Source organism: Myodes glareolus, chromosome 11 (genome assembly GCF_982192425.1).
Source record: "Myodes glareolus chromosome 11, mMyoGla1.1, whole genome shotgun sequence".
Lineage (NCBI taxonomy): Eukaryota > Metazoa > Chordata > Mammalia > Rodentia > Cricetidae > Myodes > Myodes glareolus.
This window is the reverse complement of record NC_142036.1, coordinates 26,313,556-26,335,075: the sequence shown is the minus strand read 5'-3', so window position 1 is coordinate 26,335,075 and position 21,520 is coordinate 26,313,556. Positions and strand designations below refer to the sequence as shown.

The following is a 21,520-nucleotide window of genomic DNA, read 5'->3' as shown; positions in this document are numbered from 1 at the left end:
TCCACAGACAACTGGTAAGATTTGTTGGTGGTTCAATGATATCATCCACATAAAAGAATTTCCCCCCCTTAGGAGAGCCCTAAGAAGGAGGGTGGGAAGAGATGGTACTGCTCACTAGACAACTGTGGGTCTAGACGTCCACACTCAGTCTCATTTCAAGGTTTCACTATAAGTTTTAAGTGTAATGTATCTTCTTAAAAAAAAACAAAGGTTAATGTATATGAATAAATGAATGAATGAATAAACAAATGAACGAACCTAAAAAGCAACAGGAATGAACTGAAATTTTTCAGTTAAGAAACTGGTATGATCTAATTTGTACTTTAGAAAGTCTCTCTTGCTGTGGACAATGAACTACGAAAGGGACAACTTGACCCCAAGTGCTGTGATGGCTGTGGGTCCCTGTTTCTGGACTCCTGTTAGGCTTTACAATTCAATACTGAATTAAAAAAAAATACTTCCAGGAGCAAGAGAAGCTGGGAGCTGGTAGTGTGCTACACTGGCTCTTTGCGGAGAAGCACTTTTCCTTTCGACTACCACAATAGCTAGAACATATGACACTTATAATGTACCAGGCAATCTGAACATCTTACTACTCATTATATGTATATCTTAGAATGCAACTGCTAGTCTACAATACACTGTTTGAGATTTTATTTACTTACTTCAGTAAAAAAAAAAAATATTTAATTATTTATTTGCTTCAGAACCCCAATGGCTGAAGTTAGGAAAAGAAAACAAAGTATACATTCTTTTCATTTGGCATGTTATTCTTAAGGCAACATTCAAATGAATGTCTTATAACTGTTAATAAAATTTCAACTTACCAGTATTTCATTTATAAAATATTGTTCTCAGTTGAACTTTTATTAGAAATGTTACTTCAGTTAAAATTACTCCCCAAAATGCTAACAAAGTAAGCAATTACATGAAATAAGTAGTAATCTCTTCTTTACATGGAAGTCCTAAATAATTTTATTTTTCCAATTTAGGATCCAATTTCAGTATGGAATTTCCTACTCAATAAGCACTCTCTCACTCTAATACACATCCCCAGACTAAGGGCCATGTCTATGACTTCATGAGAAAGTAGAAGGAGAAGACAAGATTGAAGAATTCAATTTATTTCAAGGTTTCTAGATTATGAATGTAGTCAACAGACTAGTAACAAGACTATAAGAAACCCAAGAAGAAATAAATCAACCCTCTGAATAAAAATTTATAAATGTTACATAAATTTAAATATAAGATTTTTTTTAAAAAAATGAAAAGGACAGAACTTGAGCAGGACGCTTAGAGCAGGCCTACAACAAAGATACCCAGGAGAATTCCAAGTTCAAGGTCAACTTAGGTTAGAGACTTAATTCAAGGTCAGCTCGTAGGATTTAGGAGATCTGTCTCAAAACAGACAGTTAAAAGAGGTCTGCTGGTGTAGTTCGGGGGTGTAGGTACTACCTGCATGCTCAAGGCCTGAGGCTCAACCTGTAATAAAAGAAGAAAACAGCAGATCTTCCATGTTCACACATTCAACAATGCTACACTTAAGCTATTTGATGAACAGAATTTTTCTATTGAGCATATATAAAAATTAATTTATGAAAAGAGTTTTCAGTTTTACTTCTCCCCCCAAAAAACTTACATGACACACAAAGACATATGATGAATTTCTATTATTCTAAGTGGGGCTGAAAAAAATTATCTTTCTAAAAAGGTAATAAAACTGAAAGATTAGTGGTAAAATTTTGAATAAAAATTGATTTTATTATATTCATAATAAAAGTGTCCACCTACTCCATTTAGTCATTAAAACTTTGATTTTGAATTCAGAAATGTCTACAATGACATTTCATAGTTATCCTGTCTTCTCTTTAAAGCTGCACTGTCACCGATAAGAAAGAAAAGCAGCATCTGCGGCTAACAATAGATGCATTAAGGCAGAGTTAGGAGCATGAAATGGAGATGGATAGGGAAGTACAACATGACAATGACACCACTTCCTCACCGTGAGGGTGTCTTCAGAGCCTGTGAACAAACACACAAAGGCAAAGGAGATGACAAGTCAAAGGATCAGATGTGTTGAAAAAAAAGCTCAAAGTTTAGTTTTCCCAATATTACACACAATTTTCACAGATGTGAAATGGCTTCTGATTTCCCTTCCTTACACTGCTCTGGCATTAGTGTGCTCGGAAAATCAGCTGGAGGAAATAACCTTTTGTCTTCTAAGTTTTACAGACCTAGAATTACCTTTAAGATTTGGTAATTACTTGTTCTTAAAACTGTATCAAGCATTTTTCTTATGGGAAGATTTTTACCTATTACCTATCCCTTTAATGTTATAGGACTATATTTCCTAGTCTCATTTTTTATGTAAGTTTTTTAAGCAAGTTTGTTTAAGAGAGGTTTATCTATTAGCTCTGGCTGTCCTGGAACTGGCTATGTAGACCAGACTGGTCTCACACTCACAAAGACCCACCTGTCTCTGCCTCCAGAGTGCTAGGATTAAAGACATGCGCCACTACACCCAGCAGTTTTGTAATTTATACACTGAAGATTTATGTGTATTTTAGCATTTAAACTCAGAACATGAGTTTCCATCACCTCTGAAATTGTACGTGATTTGTCTGATATTCCAGTTGTCTTAGTTTAATTACACAAATGAGACATAAGTAATGCTGAATGCATTTTGTTAACTCTCAATTATTTTTGCATCTCAGAAACTCTCCTGGCATCATTTTTCTTCCCCCTAATATCTCATTCTTTAAAGTTTTCTAGTGAGGAAATATTGGTGGAAAATATGCTCAATGTCTGTATGTTTTAAATGCCTATTTTGGGCTTAGAAGATAGCTCAGTGTGTAAAGTGTTTGCCATCACAAGCATGAGGATCTGAGTTCAATCCCCATATATACATAAAAAAGCAAAGCATGGCTACACTCACTCATCACGTCAGTGTTGGGAAGGCAAGTGGGAGGACCTCTGGGGTTTGCTAGTCAGCCAGCCTGGCATCATGAGAGAACCCCAGGCCAGTGAGAGATCTCGTCTCCAAACACAATGTGGATTCCTGCTAAGGAACTACACCAGAGTTAGATCTGGTTTCCACACGTAGAAACACACATATACATACATGCTCATGCATACACACATATATGCAATCTACTTTTTCCTCACTCCTGGAAAACAGTTTTGCTAGAGATACAACTCTATAATGATAACCATTTCTCTGCGCAATTTACAGAGTACTGTCCTACTTTGTCCATGGTTGCTATTGAAGACAATTATTATGACTGAGTTAAAATAACCATTCCTTTATGTTAAAAAGTATCTGTCTGGCTGTTTTGGGGTATCCATGTCCTTATGCTCAACCAGCTTCTCTCATTTGTTTCCGTAAGAACCTCTTAGTTGTCTGCTGATTTGCTATGTTTCCTAATTCTCAGAATTCATGTTTTATCAACCTTCAAAATACTCAGCTGTCATCTCTTTGAAAAGGTTTCTCCTCATTCTGTTATCTCCTTCTGTAACTCATGGTTAGACAACTGTTATATCTTCTTTATTGAATCTCACTTTTTATATATGTTATTTTCCCTTATCATGTATTGCAGCAGGCTTTCTTTTAGGACACCAACCAGCTCCCAAATCATGACATGAAGACTTACTATTAGTTATGAATGCTCGGCCTTATATTATACTTGTCCCACTAGCTCTTAATTTAATTAGCTAAATTTCTCTTCATCTACATTTTGCCTCAGGGATTTTTCCCTTTCTTTCATTCTGTATGACCTACTTTTTTGGTTCCTTCATGCTTGTCTGACTGGCTGCTGCCTGGCTGGCTGAACCCAAGCATCCCCCTTTTTTTCTCCCTCATTTTTCCTTTCTTCTTGTTGAGCCTAGAACCCTCCTCCTACTTACTTTCTCTGCCCGCCAGCCCTGCCTAGCCCTCTACTGCCTTACATTGGCCGTTCAGCTTTTTATTGGATCAATCAGGTGCCTTAATCTATCCTCCTACTCACTAATTTTCTTTATCCCACATACTAGTGAAAAATCCAGAGTTCTCATAATTTTAGTAATTATTTTTCCACTTATAATAGTAGTACTGGTTATTCAAGTAGCGTGCAGATTTATACCATAAGTAGTTCTTTAAATTTTTCTTTTTAACTTTTATATGTGTGTACATGTGTAAACAGAGACCAGAAGAGCATGTGAATCCCCAGGAGCTGGAAGTATATACAGTTGGGAGATACCCACTGTAAGTTCTAGGATCCAAACTTAAATCCACTGAAAGAGCAGCAAGCACTCTCTCCAGCCCCATGGAGAGAAGGGGGGAGAAAGAAAGAGAAAGAGAGAAACAAACAAAGAAACAAAGAAGGGGGAAATAAGGGGAGAAAATCTGCATAGTAGTTTTTCTTAGCATGTCTTGTTCGTTCATTCATTCATTCATTCTCTTCTATTTTCTCTTTTTGAGACAGTCTAAGCTGACCCTGAAATCATAATCTTCCTTTCTTCACCTCCTAAGATTATAGGCAGGTGCCAAACCCAAATAGCATGTTTTGTGAGGTTTTTTTTAAAGGTTTATTTGTATGTATGAGTGTTCTGCCTGCACGTACTTTACGTATGTGTACCATGTGTATGCCTTGTACCCAAGGAAACCAGAAGAGATGGCATCTCTGGAACTGTAAGTGAATGGAATGCTGGAAATTGAACCTGGGTCCTCTAAAAGAGTAGCAAGTGTTCTTAACTGCTGAGCCATCTCTCCAACCCTACTTCTTGTTCTTAATAGTAAGATTAAAAGAAAAAAACCCCTGAGGTGTTGATCTAAAGATAAAGTTCCAGATCAACTGAGGAATAAGTTTTGTTTTTGTTGACTATTTATTTGTTCATTTGTCTTTTGAGACAGGGTCCTATCTATGAAACCCTGGTTGTCCTGGAATTCATATGTAGACCAGGCTTGCCTCAAACTCAGAGGTCTGCCTGATACTGCTTCCCAAGTGCTGTAATTAAGTGTATATCACCATACTCTGACTGAAAAAAAAAAGCTTTAGTATTATACTGTTGTTTTATAGGAACCAGTTGAAGATAATGTACTGTATATTTCAATTTTATTCACATCCTTACAACATAGAAAGTCAGTGAAATGACGAGTATGTTAGACAATTATCTTGAATAAATCTCTGTAGAACATATAAATAAGTCAAAACATTAATTCTACTCTATAAATATACACAATTATTTTCAACTGAAATAAGCTACTAAAATAAACATAAGCATTTACATATTTCAAATCTAAAATAAATAATCTGTGTCTGTGCTTCTTTGCTGTTTCCATTCTTCCAGACCTACAGCCTTGCTCTTAAATGTTTGCAATGTTTATAGTACAGTCTTAACTTGTATAATGGTCTTTAATACTTCCTTTACAATCTAAGTAAAGGCTTGGGAAGTAACTGTCTGCAAAGTGCAAGCAGGCTTCAAAGTCTGAGTTCAAATCCTCAAACAAAATGTAAAATGTAAAATCTGGGTGCAGCAGCACTCATCTGTAACCTCAGTTCTAGGAGGTAGAGAAGGGGGATGGGGACTCGGGTGAGAGAGACTAGCTGAACTGTTAAGTTCCAGGCTTAGTGAGAGATAGACAGACAGACAAAGAGGAAAGAAAAGAAAAGATGAGAAAGAATGCCTGAGGAAGTCATCTGATGCCAACTTCTGGCCTCCACATATAGGCACATATATACCTATATATCTGTGCGCATGCGCGCACACACACACTGCCCTACACAGGAATAAGTTTATTCCTACTAAGAGGATTAATGTTTGTTTTATCTAGAAACCACCAGTATAAGCTAAACTTCTGTTTGATTTTAATTATTACATAGTACACACCACTGATAAGCAAACATTGATAAGCACACCATTGAAGCTGCAAACATATTGATGCCCAGCTAATGGTTGAGCAAGCTTGGAAGACTTGCATTTCTTTTGTGCCCCTACCCTCAAGCCAATGCTGAACCAGAAAATTTCTTCTCCACCCCTCTACAGGCTGGATTTTTTTTCTTTTAATGAGCAATCTGTACCTCTTCTATGCCTTACATGTAATCTCCCATACCAAGAATGTAAATGGCAAATTTTAAAACTAGATCACAGGCCAATGGTGGTGGCTTACATCTTTAATCCCAGCACTTGAGAGGCAGAGGCAGACGGATCTCTGAGAGTTCGAGGCCAGCCTGGTTTGTAAGAGCTAGTTCTAGGACAGCTAGGACTGTTACAAAAAGAAACCCTGTCTCCAAAAAAAAACAAAACAAAACTAAACTAAACTAAAAAAAAAAACAAACAAATAAAAAAAACAACTCACTTCCAGCAAAACTTGTGTCTTTAAGGAGCTTATCTCCTTCTCTACATTCTTGCTCCCATTTACTCTTTTAAAGCTAAGGATTTTCCTTATCCTTGACAGTTAACATATGCAGTCAGTGACAGACCTAGTTTTTAAAATATATTTTATCTAGCACTTTGGGAATTTAATAATGAAAGGGGTTTTCAGGACATCTCAGCTGTCAATCTAACCTAAAAGAGAAAATAAAGAATCTTTCATTTCTACTCCTGTAACTGGAACATTCTGTCATATAAAACTGCCAGATCAAGGAATGGAACTAGTTTTACAATTCTTGTTACATGCTATATAATGTAATATGAAAACTAATTAATATTTCATCTTCATAGGATGTTTAAGAAAGTTCAATAGGTGCCAGAAGTCATCTCTTACCACTGGGTAAGAAATGGTAAGATTTAAGTATCATGTAGCTTTATCTATACCTGGAATAAAACGTGATCTGAGTATGAAGGTTTTCTTGTAATTTATATTTTGGAATAACTGGTATATCTCTATTGAAAATGTAAAATGAATGAAAATTGAATTCATGAAAGCTGAGATATAAAGAGTTTCTTTTGGCCACTTACACTGCTAACTTCTGCTTTTACTAAAGAGCATAATAAAAGCTAACATTTCTAAAACTTTAATATGGAAAATATCTAACTTCATTGCAAGAACATAATCTCTAAAATACAGACATGGCAAATGTAAGTTTACTAAAAAGTAGTCTGCTTTCAAATATTCAAGGATCACAACAGAAAGTCCTGTAATATGAAATAAACTCATATTCATTCAATAGGCATTTAATGAGAAGCTACTATGTACACACTACTCTTGATAAATTAACCAGAGAAAATTTCAGAGGTGAATGGGCTGCTATGTGGCCCAAGGGCTCCTTACTGAACCAGCTACACTCCTGAGAGGCTGGCCAGTTACCCATGGTGCTTCTGCACTTCCATCTATCCTGGTGCAATTGATCAAAGTAAACTACAAATGGTCAACTGCAACAGAGGCAAAGGAAGGTTTATGAAAAGAAATTTTAGCTGGCACTGCTACAGTTCAGTGAATTAAGACAACTTGAAAACACCTTTTTTATTTTGCCTTTTTATAGGTGAGTTGAATCCATTTACATTAAGGAAGATTACTGACCAGTGATTGCTATCTGTTAATTTAGTTTTCATTGTTGGTGATGTTAATTTGTGCGTTTTCCCTTCTTTGAGATTTGCTGCTATGAGACCATCAATTGTCTGTGTTTTTGTTGATGTAGCCAACTTCCTTGGGTTGGAGTTTTTCTTCTAGCATTTTGTGTAGGGCTGGGTTGTGGTTAGGTATTGGTAAAATCTAGTTTTGTCATGGAATATCTTGTTTTGTCCTTCTATGGCAATTGAAAGTTTTGCTGGGTATAGTAGTCTGGGCTGGCATTCGTGGTCTCTTAATGTCTGCTTAACACTGACCACGACCTTCTGGCTTTCATTGTCTCCAATGAGAAGTCAGGTGTAATCCTGATAGGTCTACCTTTATATGTTACTTGGCCCTTTTCCTTTGCAGTTCTTAATATTCTTTCTTTACTCTGTATGTTTAGTGTTTTGATTATTATATGGCGAGAGGACTTTTTTTTTAAAATCCAATCTATTTGGTGTTCTGTAAGCTTCTTGTATCTTCATAGGCATATCTTTCTTTAGGTTGGGAAAGTTTTCCTCTATGATTTTGTTAAATATATTTTCTGTGCTTTTGAGCTGAACTTCTACTTCTTCTATACCTATTATTCTTAGATTTGGCCTTTTCATGATGTTCCGTATTTTCTGGATATTTTGGGTTAAGCTTCTGTTAGATTTTATGTTTTCTTTAACTGATGAGTCTATTTCCTCTATTGTATCTTCAGCACTTGACATTCTCTCTTCCATCTGGATATCAACATGTAAAAGAATGAAAATAGACCCATATCTATTGCCATGCACAAAATTCAAGTCCAAATGGATCAAACACCTCAACATAAAGCCAACCACACTGAACCTCATAGAAAAGAAAGTGGGAAGTACATTTGAACACATTGGCACAGGAGACCACTGACTAAATATAACCCCAGTAGCATAGACACTGAGAGAAACCATTAATAAATGGGACCTCCTGAAACTGAGAAGCTTCTGTAAATCAAAGGACATGGTCAACAAGACAAAATGGCAGGCTACAGAATGGGAAAAGATCTTCACTAACCCCACATCAGACAGCAGTCTAATCTCCAAAATATACAAGGAACTCAAGAAATTGGTAATCAGAACAATAATCCAGTAAAAAAAAATGGGGTACACACCTGAACAGAGAACTCTCAACAGAGGAATCTAAAATGGCTGAAAGACACTTAAGAAAATATTCAACATCCTTAGTCATCAGAGAAATGCAAATCAAAACAACTCTGAGATCCATCTTATACCTGTAAGAATGGCCAAAATCAAAAACACTAATGACAACTTATGCTGGTGAGAAGTGGGGAAAAGGGAACACTTCTGCATTGCTGGTGGGAATGCAAGCTGACACAGCCCCTTTTGATGTCAGTGTGGCGATTTCTCAGAAAATTAGGAAATAACTTTCCTCAAGACCCAGCAATACCACATTTGGGTATATACCCAAAGGATGCTCAATGTACAAGAACATGTGCTCAACTATGTTCATAGCAGCAATGTTTATCATAGCCAGAACCTGGAAACAATCTAAATGCCCCTCAACCAAAGAATGGGTAAGGAAAATGTAGTACATTTACACAATGGAGTACTTACACAGCAGAAAAAAATAATGACAACTTGAGATTTGCAGGCAAATGGATGGGGCTAGAAAACATCATAGAGTGAAGTAACCCAGATCCAGAAAGATAATTATCACATGTAATCACTCATAAGTGGCTTTTAGACATAAAGCAAAGAAAACCAGCCCACAATCCCAGAGAACCCAGACAACAAAGAGGACCATAAGAGAGACAAACATGGATCTAATCTACATGGGAAGTAGAAAAAGACAAGATCTCCTGAGTAAATTGGGAGCATGGAGACCATGGGAGAGTGTAGAAGAGGAGGCGAGAGGAAGGGAGGGGAGCAGAGAAAAATGTATAGCTTAATAAAATCAATAAAAAATTAAATAAAAAAGAATTATTTGCATATGATGTTTGCTTGTAAACTAATCTGTTTGAAGTAATGAACTATGAGGTCAACTAAATTTATCTGAAACCTACGAAATCTGTGTCTGTAAAAGTTATAATGCAGTGTGTCCTATGTTAATCATGATGTGGAGTACTCTTTCATTCTTTAAATGATAGTTTGCTATAAGTTTAAAAGTTATTAGGAATTAATTATTTTGTAGTTACATAAGAAAAAATTCTCAATGTATTTTTCTAGTAATTTTCAAAACTTTACTACAGATATTCTCCTGACATTGTTCTAACTGTTCCATGTGTGCGTTAGCATGTTATTTAGTGTGCTTTTGAGGCTGATCCCTGAATCTCTTGGACATCTAAGGCTTATGAATTACTTATAAGATGCCTGATTAGATGGTACTATGGTATGAATGTGCAATGTCCCCAGACTTGGTCCCCAGATGATGATACAGTTTTAGAAGGTTATGGGACCTTTAGATTGTTAATGCCTAGCTGAAAGAAGTGAGTCCCTGGGGGGATGGATCCTGAGGACTGTAGTCTCACCTAGTATATGGCAAAGCACTCCTCCCTACTTCCTGATCCACAGAAATGTGAGCAAGCTGCTTCTTGCTTCTGATCCCGTGAATACCACTATGTCTTCGTGCTATGAAACTAATAGTCAAAATAAACCTTCCTTCCCCCAAAAAGGTCTGTCTGTCAAAGCAACAATGAAAGTATGAATACAACTGGTAAGCAGGGACTGAGACAGCTTTTATGGAACAATGTCATTTTCTTATGATCAGTTCATTCGGCTGGATAATCAAAATACAATACTCAGTTTAAAATCAAATAGCATTCACTTTCATGTTTCCCAAATGGAAATCTACTACTTTAGTCATTAGTTTTAAACATATGAAGTTATAAAAAACTCTTCAACCTTAGAGTACTTATAAAGTAGTAGTTAATGAATGCAAAGAGGTTAGAGAACTAGCAGTGTTAGATTAATGCAGTTTCAGTATTTTAATATGGATATTTTTTCATTTCCAGTAAAGAAGTATAAATTTTTGTTGTTTAAAGATGGGAAATAAGCTAGGTCATGTACAGATTTAATCTCAGTTCTCAGTAAGGAGGTAAGTGGATCGCTATGAGTTTGAGGCTAGCCTGGTCTACATGGTAAATTCCAGATTCCAGTCCAGCAAAGGCTACATAGCAAAAAACAAAAACAAAAAAACAAAAAATTATGGTGATGATGATGAAATAGGAAATGATAGTTAAGAGAAAATTTCTACTTTAAAACCTTTGTATTATGTATTAGATAGAGGACTTCATTCATTTATGAACTATCTTACTATCTTAGTTTTTCTGCCAATAAAATAAAGACAATGATAAGGGGGAAGGTATTTACCCAATGGCTATTTTTCTGTAATAGCAATAAATTCTAAACAGAAAAATGTACCAAAGAGTACAGAATTTCTGCAATTTTATGTTGCTCCAGCATCGGTCTGTGTCTTCCATTTAAAGAAGGCCATACTGGGTTTATCCTGGAATGCCAAGAACACAATGTTGGGCTCTAGGAGTCAGCAAGTGAGCAGGTAAACATAAACCACACACAAGCAGACAAAGCCCACAGACATCCAAGAGTTAAAACAAGCGTCCCACATTAGGGTCTCCTAGGTTGTGAATCAAACAAGTAGGCATTAGGCTATGCACCAGGTGCTGTACCATTCTGTGGCAGCAATGTTCAGCTTCCCTTCATCCCCGTTTGGGAGTATTCCTAGCTGCTCTACTGGTAGAACATGGTTTAGCTGAGAAGCTCTTAAAAACACCAAGATGCTACAAACTCTCCAAACAGCATGGATGAAAGTGAGATTTTTATCTGTAGTATTTTCCTATCTCAGATTTCATACTGACACAAAACTGTTAAACCCAACCCGTAGCAGACAAACAAGACCACTGTCATATCAAAGACAGTTTAAAACTGGAGACAATTTAGGCCAGGATTTATAAAACCTTTATACAAAACATTTAAAATTATGCAGAACTTTTTGTAAACCATCTCAAAATGGAAAATAAATGCACCAATACAACTTAATCACTTGGTCAGATAACAAAAACTATTAATGGATTTTGTTCTCAAGAAGTTAAACAAAGTCACTATTCAAACTGACTATTTCAAAATTCCTAGGATTTGTTCCTAGGAATATACCCAAGAAATAAAAACTTGGGTTGACATGAAACACCATGCACAACTGTTCACAGCATTCAAGTTTACACTTCACAGATAAAAAAGTGGCAACAACTCAATGGTCACTGTCCTAGTTTCACTTCAATTGCTATGATAAAAATACATAACAAAAAGCAACTTAGGGAAAGGGGGGGTTTATTTCACTTTACAGTTACAATCTATCACTGTGGAGAAGTCCAGACAGGAATGACTAACAGCTAGTCCCACCATGTCCACAGTCAAAAGCAGAGAGTATGAATACATGCTGCTGCTTGCTTGTTTCTATTTCTCCATTTTTACAACAGTCCAGGAACCCCTGTTAGAGAATGGTGCTATACACATTAGGCTTAGTCTTCCCTCAATAACTAACTTAAGACAATCTCCCAAGAGATGTGCCCACTGGTGAACCTGATGCAGATAATGCATTATTGAAACTCTCCTCCTAAGAGTTTAGTTACTAAGTTGACAGGTAAAGCTAACTATCACAGTCATCCGTCATCAACTGATGAATAGATAAACAAAACGTAGTACAGCCACACGATGAATTACTTGGTCATAAAGGGAAAGAAGTGCTAATGTGTGCTACAACATATTTTAACCCAGAGAACATTATACTATATGAAAGAAGCCAGTCACCAAAATCCACACAATGTCCAGTTAGTGGTTGTTAGGGGCAGAGAGGATGGTAAGCCTGCAAAGTAACAGCAAAAGGATTCAAAGTTTCTTCTTGAGGTTAAAACAAAAAGGTCTAAAGTTGATTGTGGTCATGGCTGCACAACTTTAAATACACTCAAAGCATTGAATGTGTATTTTAAAAGGGTAAACTATATGGTACATGCACTGTATCTCAATTAAGCAGACACCAAAAAGAAAGAAGCTATGTAAATGTAACACATAATGTGAGGAGAACTTGACCTGAAAAGTTTTTGACAATATGTTGCAAACCACATCTTTAAGATAACCACAGATCTGGACTTGTTTTCCCCTTATAGTAGATAAATACTATCTTTCAAACAGGAAACAAAGGTAGGGATAATCAACACTATTTTGATATTTTGAAAGCATTCTTTCTTGTGGATTAGGTAAAGTGGGGCTAGTTTTGTACCTTAAAAATATACTTCTATACATGACCTAAAGGCGGGCAAGCAGTGGAAAATATTCAAGTTGACAACTACACTAAGACTCTTTCTGGCATCACAGCCTTAACTGGTAGGAATATACCATCAGGCTTGTTCATTGGTACTTATCAAAGTTGGCTTTACACTGTAGGCTAAATAACTCAAGGTAGCTATAAAACAAACCCTTTTATGGCATGATCCAGATCACCAACACTCACTACTAAAAGACCTAAAGATAATTTGTACATGGAAACTCGTGTGAGGCTAGGGCAAAGGAAAAGAAACCCAGATTTCCCTACTGTTGGTAAGCTGGCAATTGCTACGTCCTACCAGATCTGAAAAACCTAAAAAGGCAGAGGCTCCTTAAACTGTGGAGCTAAACTTTAATGAGAAAGATGGTCTGTCCTGTGAAACTCCTTCCATGGAAGTGCCCAAGGCCTGCCAAGGACAGAAACGGGTTCAGAGCTTCTTCAATGGGACTTGAGATAGGATAATGAGAATAGCCAGTTCTTATAGCTGTTGTTAACTACTGAGCAGGATATTCCAGGGCCAGGATGGGTACAATAGGACAAGACTAGCTACAAGATTGGCAGGGCCCAGTGCAAGCATATGTGGCTTTGTTTGTGAATGACCTTGAGAAGGGTGATAGCAGAGCATACTGTACACAGGCTCTTCTGAGTGTAGGGATCTCTAGAACTGCACAGATGCCCATTCATGTAAGACCAGCCTGATTTCTGAACAACGGGAGTTGAGATAGAGAATTTTCAAAGATATAGGAAAGAATAAAGCAAAAAAGAAAAAGAAAAAAAACCAAAACAAGATCACCCAGAGACTATCATGTTACTATTTGGGGATACACCCCAGATGTTTTTTCCATGCTAATACATGTAGACATTTATTAACATAATTGTTTCTATCGTATAATTATGTAATGTATATTCTCTATGTCTTTTTTTCAATTTATGACTTGGAAACACTTTCTAAAATGTTAATGAATACAGATTATTTCAATCTCGCATAGATGATAGGACATAAATAGAACTATGCTTCAATTAGCCAGACTCTTAAGTGTTGGGTTAATGACAGATCCTGACTTGTTCATTATTACAATGATGTGCCCTGAATTACAACAGCCCTAAGAAAAAAACTAAATAAATCAATCAATTTAAATCATTTCATAAGGTACTTGGCGTATAACAAGCTCTCTTTATGCTAGTAACTTCTAAAAACCAATACTGTGCCTAAGTAAAGATATACTGATTTACATTCCCAACATTAGATTTTAAAAGGTTTTTGTTATTGGCTTGTTTGTTAAGTAAGGTCTTGCTTTACAGTGCAGGCTAGCCTTGAACTTTGTTAGTGCTGCCCCATCTCAAGTGCTGGGACTGAGCCAGGCAAAAGAGATTCTTTAGTTTTCTTTCTTTCTTTCTTTCTTTCTTCCTTTCTTCCTTCCTTCCTTCCTCTCTCTCTCTCTCTCTCTCTCTCTCTCTCTCTCTCTCTCTCTCTTTCTTTCTCTCTTTCTACTGGATTCCTCATGCTCTTAAAACTGTCAATGACTTCTGCATGAAGGTTATCAACGCTATGTCACAGAATAGCAAGTACTTTTTGTTTAAAAGGGGGGGGATTAAACCTGAGATTTACCTCCAGTTCCTAGGACCTTCAGCAGCTCAAAATTTTCAATTCCCACCTTCTCTGCATGTCCTGTTAAGTTGGCTAAAGAGAAAGAAAAAAAGAAAGAAAAAATTAAAGGGGTTGGCAACAGGAGGGCTCTGTGGGGGCTTTTGGGAGTATCAGCAAAGTTTTATTTCTTAACCTGGGGTGTTTCTATATAATTACTTGCATAGTTATATTTTTATATCTTAATTATAATAAAGCTTTTCTTAAAAATTTAGTGACTAGATAATATTTTTATCATAGGTTAAATCAACATAAAGTCTAGTAAGAAAACAAAAGATATAATACACAGGTAGATTTGCAGTAAAAATGGACAGGTTTACAAGTATTAATTTATGTAACAAATACAATGTGCCTAACTACCTAGATAATACTAGATTCTGGGCTGTGGTCTAGTTCCGTTTGTGACACTAAACATGTAGCAAGAGTTAGTGTACACTAGCCATGTGCACACGCCGTCTCAGTTCCCCATCAGAGTGAGTGAGAGCAAAGATTTAGAGAACTAAGATCCCTGTCAGCTCTAAAACTCTAGGGGTCTGTGTAAATATACATATTCTTCAAAACCTATTCTATCCTAAATCAGAAAAAAAAGTGTGTTATACTGAGCATTTTCACAGTATTCCCCCCATTGGGTTCTGGTACTACCCTATTACATGTGACAGGCTATTTGGAGAAAAGTGAGGAATAGGAAACTCTGGTGGAAAAAAAACTGAAAATGGCTGGCTTTAGCAAAGTTAAATGGCTTCTTTTCTACAAGACCTCACAGATTCTGTACTATAAATCTTCAAGGCTGAGATATTGCATTCTTAAAATTTATTTAACAAATTCATCTTACTAATAATGTCAATAAATATTATGTGAACTAGCTTTCTATAGAAGCTGTCAAGAAATGTTTGATTCAACTACTAGTTCTACCACTTAAATGCTGTGTACCCTTGAACAAACTACTTCTCTGTGTGTCAGTTCCCAATAATGTAAGATAGGGATAATTAACAATAATAACTCTACCCCCACAATACACTGGTGGCTACATTCTACTTTGAAAGCATTAGAAAGGTAAGGTGAACTGATGGCTAAATATAAATAGCTATGTAGTAAAACAAATATAGCAAATATAGAATCTAAGCAGTAAGTATAAGAGCGTTCAACATACAAATCTTTCAAAATGTCTGTAAAATAACAGAAAGCCTCAAGAAGTTGTAATGAAGATTGAAAGAGCCAAATTTTATACAGTAAATTTACACAGCAATGGGTGTAAGCAAGTTAAGTGTTTAAATATAAATTAAAACTTTGAGACCATAATTATAAGAAAATTAGGCTCAAATAAGAAATCTTAGAGCTACAAGCTTGAGGCAGTATTTTGTCGAATATTTTAAATTAAATTTTTAATTATTTTAATCTAAAAAAATTTAAGGGACCAGTAAGTCTTCAACAGGTAATAGGCCCAACCAGTTCACCATGACTAAGGTTTTTGTTTGGGGTATGTGGTGATTTGAATTAATATGGCCCTCATAGAGTCATATATTTGCATGCTCAGTCCCCTAACTGATGAACTGTTTGGAAAAGATTATAATGTGTGGACTAGCTAAAGGAAATGTGAAGTTGGGGGGGGGCTCTCAGATTTTAAAAGTCTACACCAGGCCTAATGCCTCTCTCTCTGCCTGCTGCCTGTGGATCAGGACATAAAGCTCTCAGCTACTGTTCCAACACCATGCCTACCTGCTTCCTGCTATGACAATAATGGACTAATCCTCTAAAACTATAAGTAAGGCCCCATTTAACTACGTTCTTTCATAAGAATTGCCTTAGTCAGGTGTCTCTTCACAACAATACAACACTGACTAAGACAAGGAAAAGGACTAACAAAAGCAAATAATAAATATTGAATTACATAGATTGTGAAACAAATACATACTCAAACACATGAGTCTAAATAGTTCTCACTTCTGAGCTATTGTTTTGTCAGTACAATTAAAGCCTTTGAACATGAAGATATAAAAATAAACTGTATTTTTTTCTTAATTGTTAGCCTAAAGAACAAGAGCTCAAACTTCCAAATAAAAAATATTAACATTATTAGACTAAGACTTAAATATTTACAGATTTTATTTTACCTTAAAGATGAAATAAACATAACCAACTATATAACTGTCTTCTACATTTATGAGACAGTCACAAGACTAATAAAGTCCAAATCACATTGCTCAGAAGATATGAGCCTCAGGCTTGGGACCAAGGTACTGCTGAAGCACTTAGAACTGCCCATTGTCTTTTTTCACAACATACCACAAAGGAGGTGGTACTTTATTGTGGTTGTGAGAGACAGCAGCCTTTGTTCCTTCTCCAATTCCAATTATGCCTCCACTAGACTCTCTTTCTAGTTCTCCCCACAGGTAAGAAGGCTTAGAAACCCATGCATGAACCCAAAATTCTTAAAGAAAACTCAAAATTACAATTTTTTCAAAACATGAATGGGTAGGGGGCACATTAGTAGGAGCTGGTAGAGTTACTACATTCAAATGATCACCTCCTACACAAGAAGTTCTATTAGAAAATACATTTGTTAGTTATTTATTGTAATATGTGTGTGTTCTGAAGAACATGTGACAATCAGAGTACATTTTCTGGCAGTCACTGTAGGGTAAAAGGGCCAGCCAAAGAAACACCCTAGCCCCGAAACACAAACCTTTGAAATAAACTTTAGCCCAAAACCCACAACTAAAGAAATACACCTTGACCCTGAGACCAGAGCCAAAGAAACACACTTTGGCCCAGAACCAGAGCCAATGAAAGAAATATGTCCTGGCCCTGAAACTAGAACCAAAAGGTTAAAAAGGGCCAATGAAAGAAATACAAGTTTGGCCCTGAAATCAGAGCCAACTCTGTCCCTGATCAACTAAACCAACCAATCCCTGAGCAGGAAAACTAACCAATCCCTGTGCAGAAAATTTTCTCCCTGGGAAAATTCTGCCCCTAAGAAGTCTTATATAAGCCCCATTGGCCTGTTCAGTTATCGGCTGTACTTTCTCATCCTGGCAGAGGCAGATACTCTCCTGGACTCCTCCTTCCCAAATAAGTCTCTTTCTTAAAAGTGTTTTGGGTGATGCTCTTTTGCTGACTTGGAGCAGAACCATTGCTGAAAGGTTCCCTTTGTGTGTGTGTGTGTGAGGGGGGCGTGAGCAGAAAAAAATAACTTGAGCAGAACTTTGCTGAGAGGCTCCCTCCGGGGTGCTGAGCAGAAAAAGTAACAACTCCTCACCCAGAGCCAGAAGAGATTGCTGCATTTCTGCAGGGGATTCCCTTTTAACAGAGTGAAGCAGATGTACCATCTTGGGCTGAAGCTTAGAAGAAATGGATACTTCTACTGGTAGCCCCCTTTAAGGGGGGCTGGGCAGAGTAGAGCTCAGCTGTTAAGAGCTCTCTCTCAGAGAGGAGCAGGATTGCCATATCCTGTGGGAGACCATCCCCCACTGCACCCTAGCTGCAGGTATAGCCTGGCTTCCCAACAAGTCAGGATACTTTTCCCTTCAGAGCTACAACACTCACAGTCACAGTCAGGTCTCTCCTATCATGTGGGTACCAGTGACCAAACTCAGATTGTCAGTCTCTGCAGAAAGCACCTTTACTTCTTGATCTATCTCATCTGCCCTTTTGAATTTTGGTTTGACTTCTTAGGGGAAACAGAATATTCTCTTGCTCTTCTCCTTCAATGTATATAGTAGTTAACAAAGTAGATGTGGCTGTCTTGATGCTGTATTTTGATCATTTTGTTTGTCTGACAACAGAGGGTAACAGAATGAATATATTCACAATACACTATGCACATCTATAAAATGGTCAAAAATTAAATTAAAAGTAATTTTTAAAAAGAGACAGGAAAGAAACTGTCTCCTTTCTTTCTCTGCTTTCTGCCATATGGCAGAGCACTCATTAGGGACTAAAGCTGATGATGTCTGATTCTGGGTATTTCAGCCTCCAGAATAGAGTTATGACTGTTTCTGAGTTTTCTTTCTTTGAGAGTAGTTTTTGATTTTAGATAAAGTCTCACTCCATAGCAGAGGCTGGCCTGAAACTATGTAATTCAGGCTAGCTTCAAATTTATAGCAATTTCTGCTTGGGCCTCTCAGGTTCTGTGAGTCTTAAGTGTGAGCCACCACTCTCAACCTGTGCTGGTTTCACCACTCAGCTGATGATGGTATTTTTAATACAGGAGTCTGAATAAGACAACTGGAGTTCACTAACTAATCTGCTCTCCCTTCTAAATTCTAAGTCACATGCCTAAACACAATGGTTCAGAGATTATGATTAGATGGAGTTGGTCGGGAAGGAGAAAGCCTCACTTAAGATGTAAGCCTAAATTTCCTACAGAGATTATATAATAGCTCTGTACTGACATGCTGGAAGTACACATAGCTATTACGAAGGTGGCACTCTGATTCCCAGGAATTAACTGCTGTTCTGCGCAAAAAAGTCCTTTGTGGCTCCTGAAAGTTAAAAGAGCAAGCGGGAAGATCATAGTTAGGGCATTTATGCTTCTAACAGCAAAATAACACCAAACCACAACATGAGCCTAAACCCTGAAAGAGTTAACTTCTCCCCCCACAAACACCACCTTTGAGAACTAATCACAAATTAAACAAAACAGCAGTCTGAGCTATTCAGATGTTCAGAGCTGGCATCTATCCTGGTGCCCACATGAGGTGAGCAGTTAAATGCTAACAATTCTGGATTAAAATAATATTTCATATCTTTATAAGGTGTCCTATAAGCCTGAGTCTCTATTGCTAATTAACTAAATCAGAGGCAGAAGAATGTATGGGAGTTCAAAACCAGCCTGGTTCACAAAATGAATTCCAGTCCAGTTGGGGCTACTCAATGAGACCCTGTCTAAAAATAAAAAGATAAATAAAATTTTTTTGTTGAAAATTCCTATAATATATCCTGAGGATATATTATTCCATCTCCTCCCAGATCTTGCCCCCATCAATGTCTGGCTTGAAACTGTGTTGGTCCTGTGCATGCTGCCACAGTCTCTGTGAGTTCCTATGTGTGTCGGTCTTACTGGCTCCATTTCCTTGGTGTCTTCCATCCCCTCTGGTTCTTACAATCTTTCTGCCTCCTCTTCCACATAGTTCCCTGACAATTACAGATTCTTTCTGCAGCAATACATTGCTAAACTTAATATAAATGATTATTTAGTAAAAGGCAAGTGTAAACAATTTTAATGCTTGCACAAAACAAGTCTAACCAAATTCTTTTATCAATAAGATATGCTGAAAACTCCTTCACTTCTTGATTAATGTCATCTTCTTTAATGTATGCTCTTTGGTTCAGTGATCACTTCTGACAGTGAATGTATCTATTTCTTCGTAAGTACATTAAATGTTTTTAATGTTAAAACTCAAATGATCCACTTTAAAAAGTTTGATTTATTAACAATTCTTAAAGAAAAAACTTACATTACATACTAGATTTAAAAGAATGAGTTCCTGTCAAGTGGTGGTTCGAAACCAGCCTTGTCTACAGAGCGAGTTCCAGGACAGGCTCCAAAGCTACAGTACTGAAAACAGCCTGGTATTGGCATAAGAACAGACAGGAGGACCAATGGAACTGAATAGAAGACCCGGATATTAGTCCATATACCTTCGAACACCTGATTTTTGACAAAGAAGCAAAAAATATCAAATGAAAAAAAGAAAGCATATTCAACAAATGGTGCTGGCATAACTAGATATCAACATGTAGAAGAATGAAAATAGACCCATATCTATCACCATGCACAAAACTCAAGTCCAAGTGAATCAAACACCTCAACATAAAGCCAGTCACACTGAACCTTATAGAAGAGAAAGTGGGAAGTACACTTGAACGCATTGACATTACTTCCTAAATATAACCCCAGCAGCACAGACACTGAGAGAAACAAATAATAAATGGGACCTCCTGAAACTGAGAAGCTTCTTTAAAGCAAAGGACATGGTCAACAAGACAAAACAACAGCCTACAGAATGGAAAAAGAACTTTACTAATCCCACACCAGACAGAGGACTGATCTCTAAAATATACAAAGAACTCAAGAAATTGGTCCTCAAAAGAACAAATGATTCAATTAAAAAAAAAATGGAGTACAGACCTAAACAGAGAACTCTCAACAGAGGAATCTAAAGTGGCTGAAAGACATTTAAGGAAATATTCAACATCCTTAGTCATCAGAGAAATGCAAATCAAAACAACTCTGAGATCCATCTTATACCTGTAAGAATGGCCAAGATCAAAAACACTGATGACAACTTATGCTGGAGAGGTTGAGGGGAAAAGGGAACACTTCTGCATTGCTGGTGGGAATGCAAGCTGGCACAGCCCCTTTGGATGTCAGTGTGGCGATTCCTCAGAAAATTAGGAAATAACCTTCCTCAAGACCCAGCAATGCCACTTTCGGGTATATATCCAAAGGATGCTCAATCGTGCCACAAGGACATGTGCTCAACTATGTTCATAGCAGCTTTGTTTGTTGTAGCCAGAACCTGGAAACAACCTAAATTCCCCTCAACTGAAGAATGGATAAGGAAAATGTGGTACATTTACACAATGGAGTACTACACAGCAGAAAAAAATAACGACATCTGAATTTTTGCAGGCAAACGGATGGAACTAGAAAACATCATTTTGAGTGAGGTAACCCAGACAAAGAAAGACAAATATCACATGCACTCACTCTTAAGTGGTTTTTTAAACATAAAGCAAAGAAAATCAGCCCACAATTCACAATTCCAGAGAACTTAGACAACAATGAAGACACTAAGAGACATACATAGATCTAATCTACATGGGAAATAGAAAAAGACAAGATCTCCTGAGTACATTGGGAGGACAAGATCTCCTGAGTACACTGGAAGAGTTGAAGGGGAAGGGAGAGGGAGGGAGGGCAGCAGAGAACAATGTAGAGCCAATAAAAATCAATAAAAAAAGAAAAAAGAAAAAAAAGATACACAGAGAAACCTCATCGTGAAAAGCCAAAAAAACAAAAACAA

General features: G+C 36.9%; 1 protein-coding gene across 3 annotated transcripts in view; it reads right to left on the bottom strand.

Moving 5' to 3' along the window:
- Rps6ka5 (ribosomal protein S6 kinase A5) overlaps window positions 1-21,520 on the bottom strand; it is a 169,837-nt gene that overhangs the window by 103,053 nt on the left and 45,264 nt on the right. For 2 of the 3 annotated variants that reach the window (XM_085697840.2, XM_085697842.1), the window contains exon 2: window positions 14,457-14,528. The exons of the other annotated variant lie outside the window; for it this stretch is intronic. In XM_085697840.2, coding sequence (XP_085553966.1) covers window positions 14,457-14,528 — 72 coding nt within the window. The remainder of the gene's footprint in view (window positions 1-14,456; window positions 14,529-21,520) is intronic. 3 annotated transcript variants of the gene reach the window in all.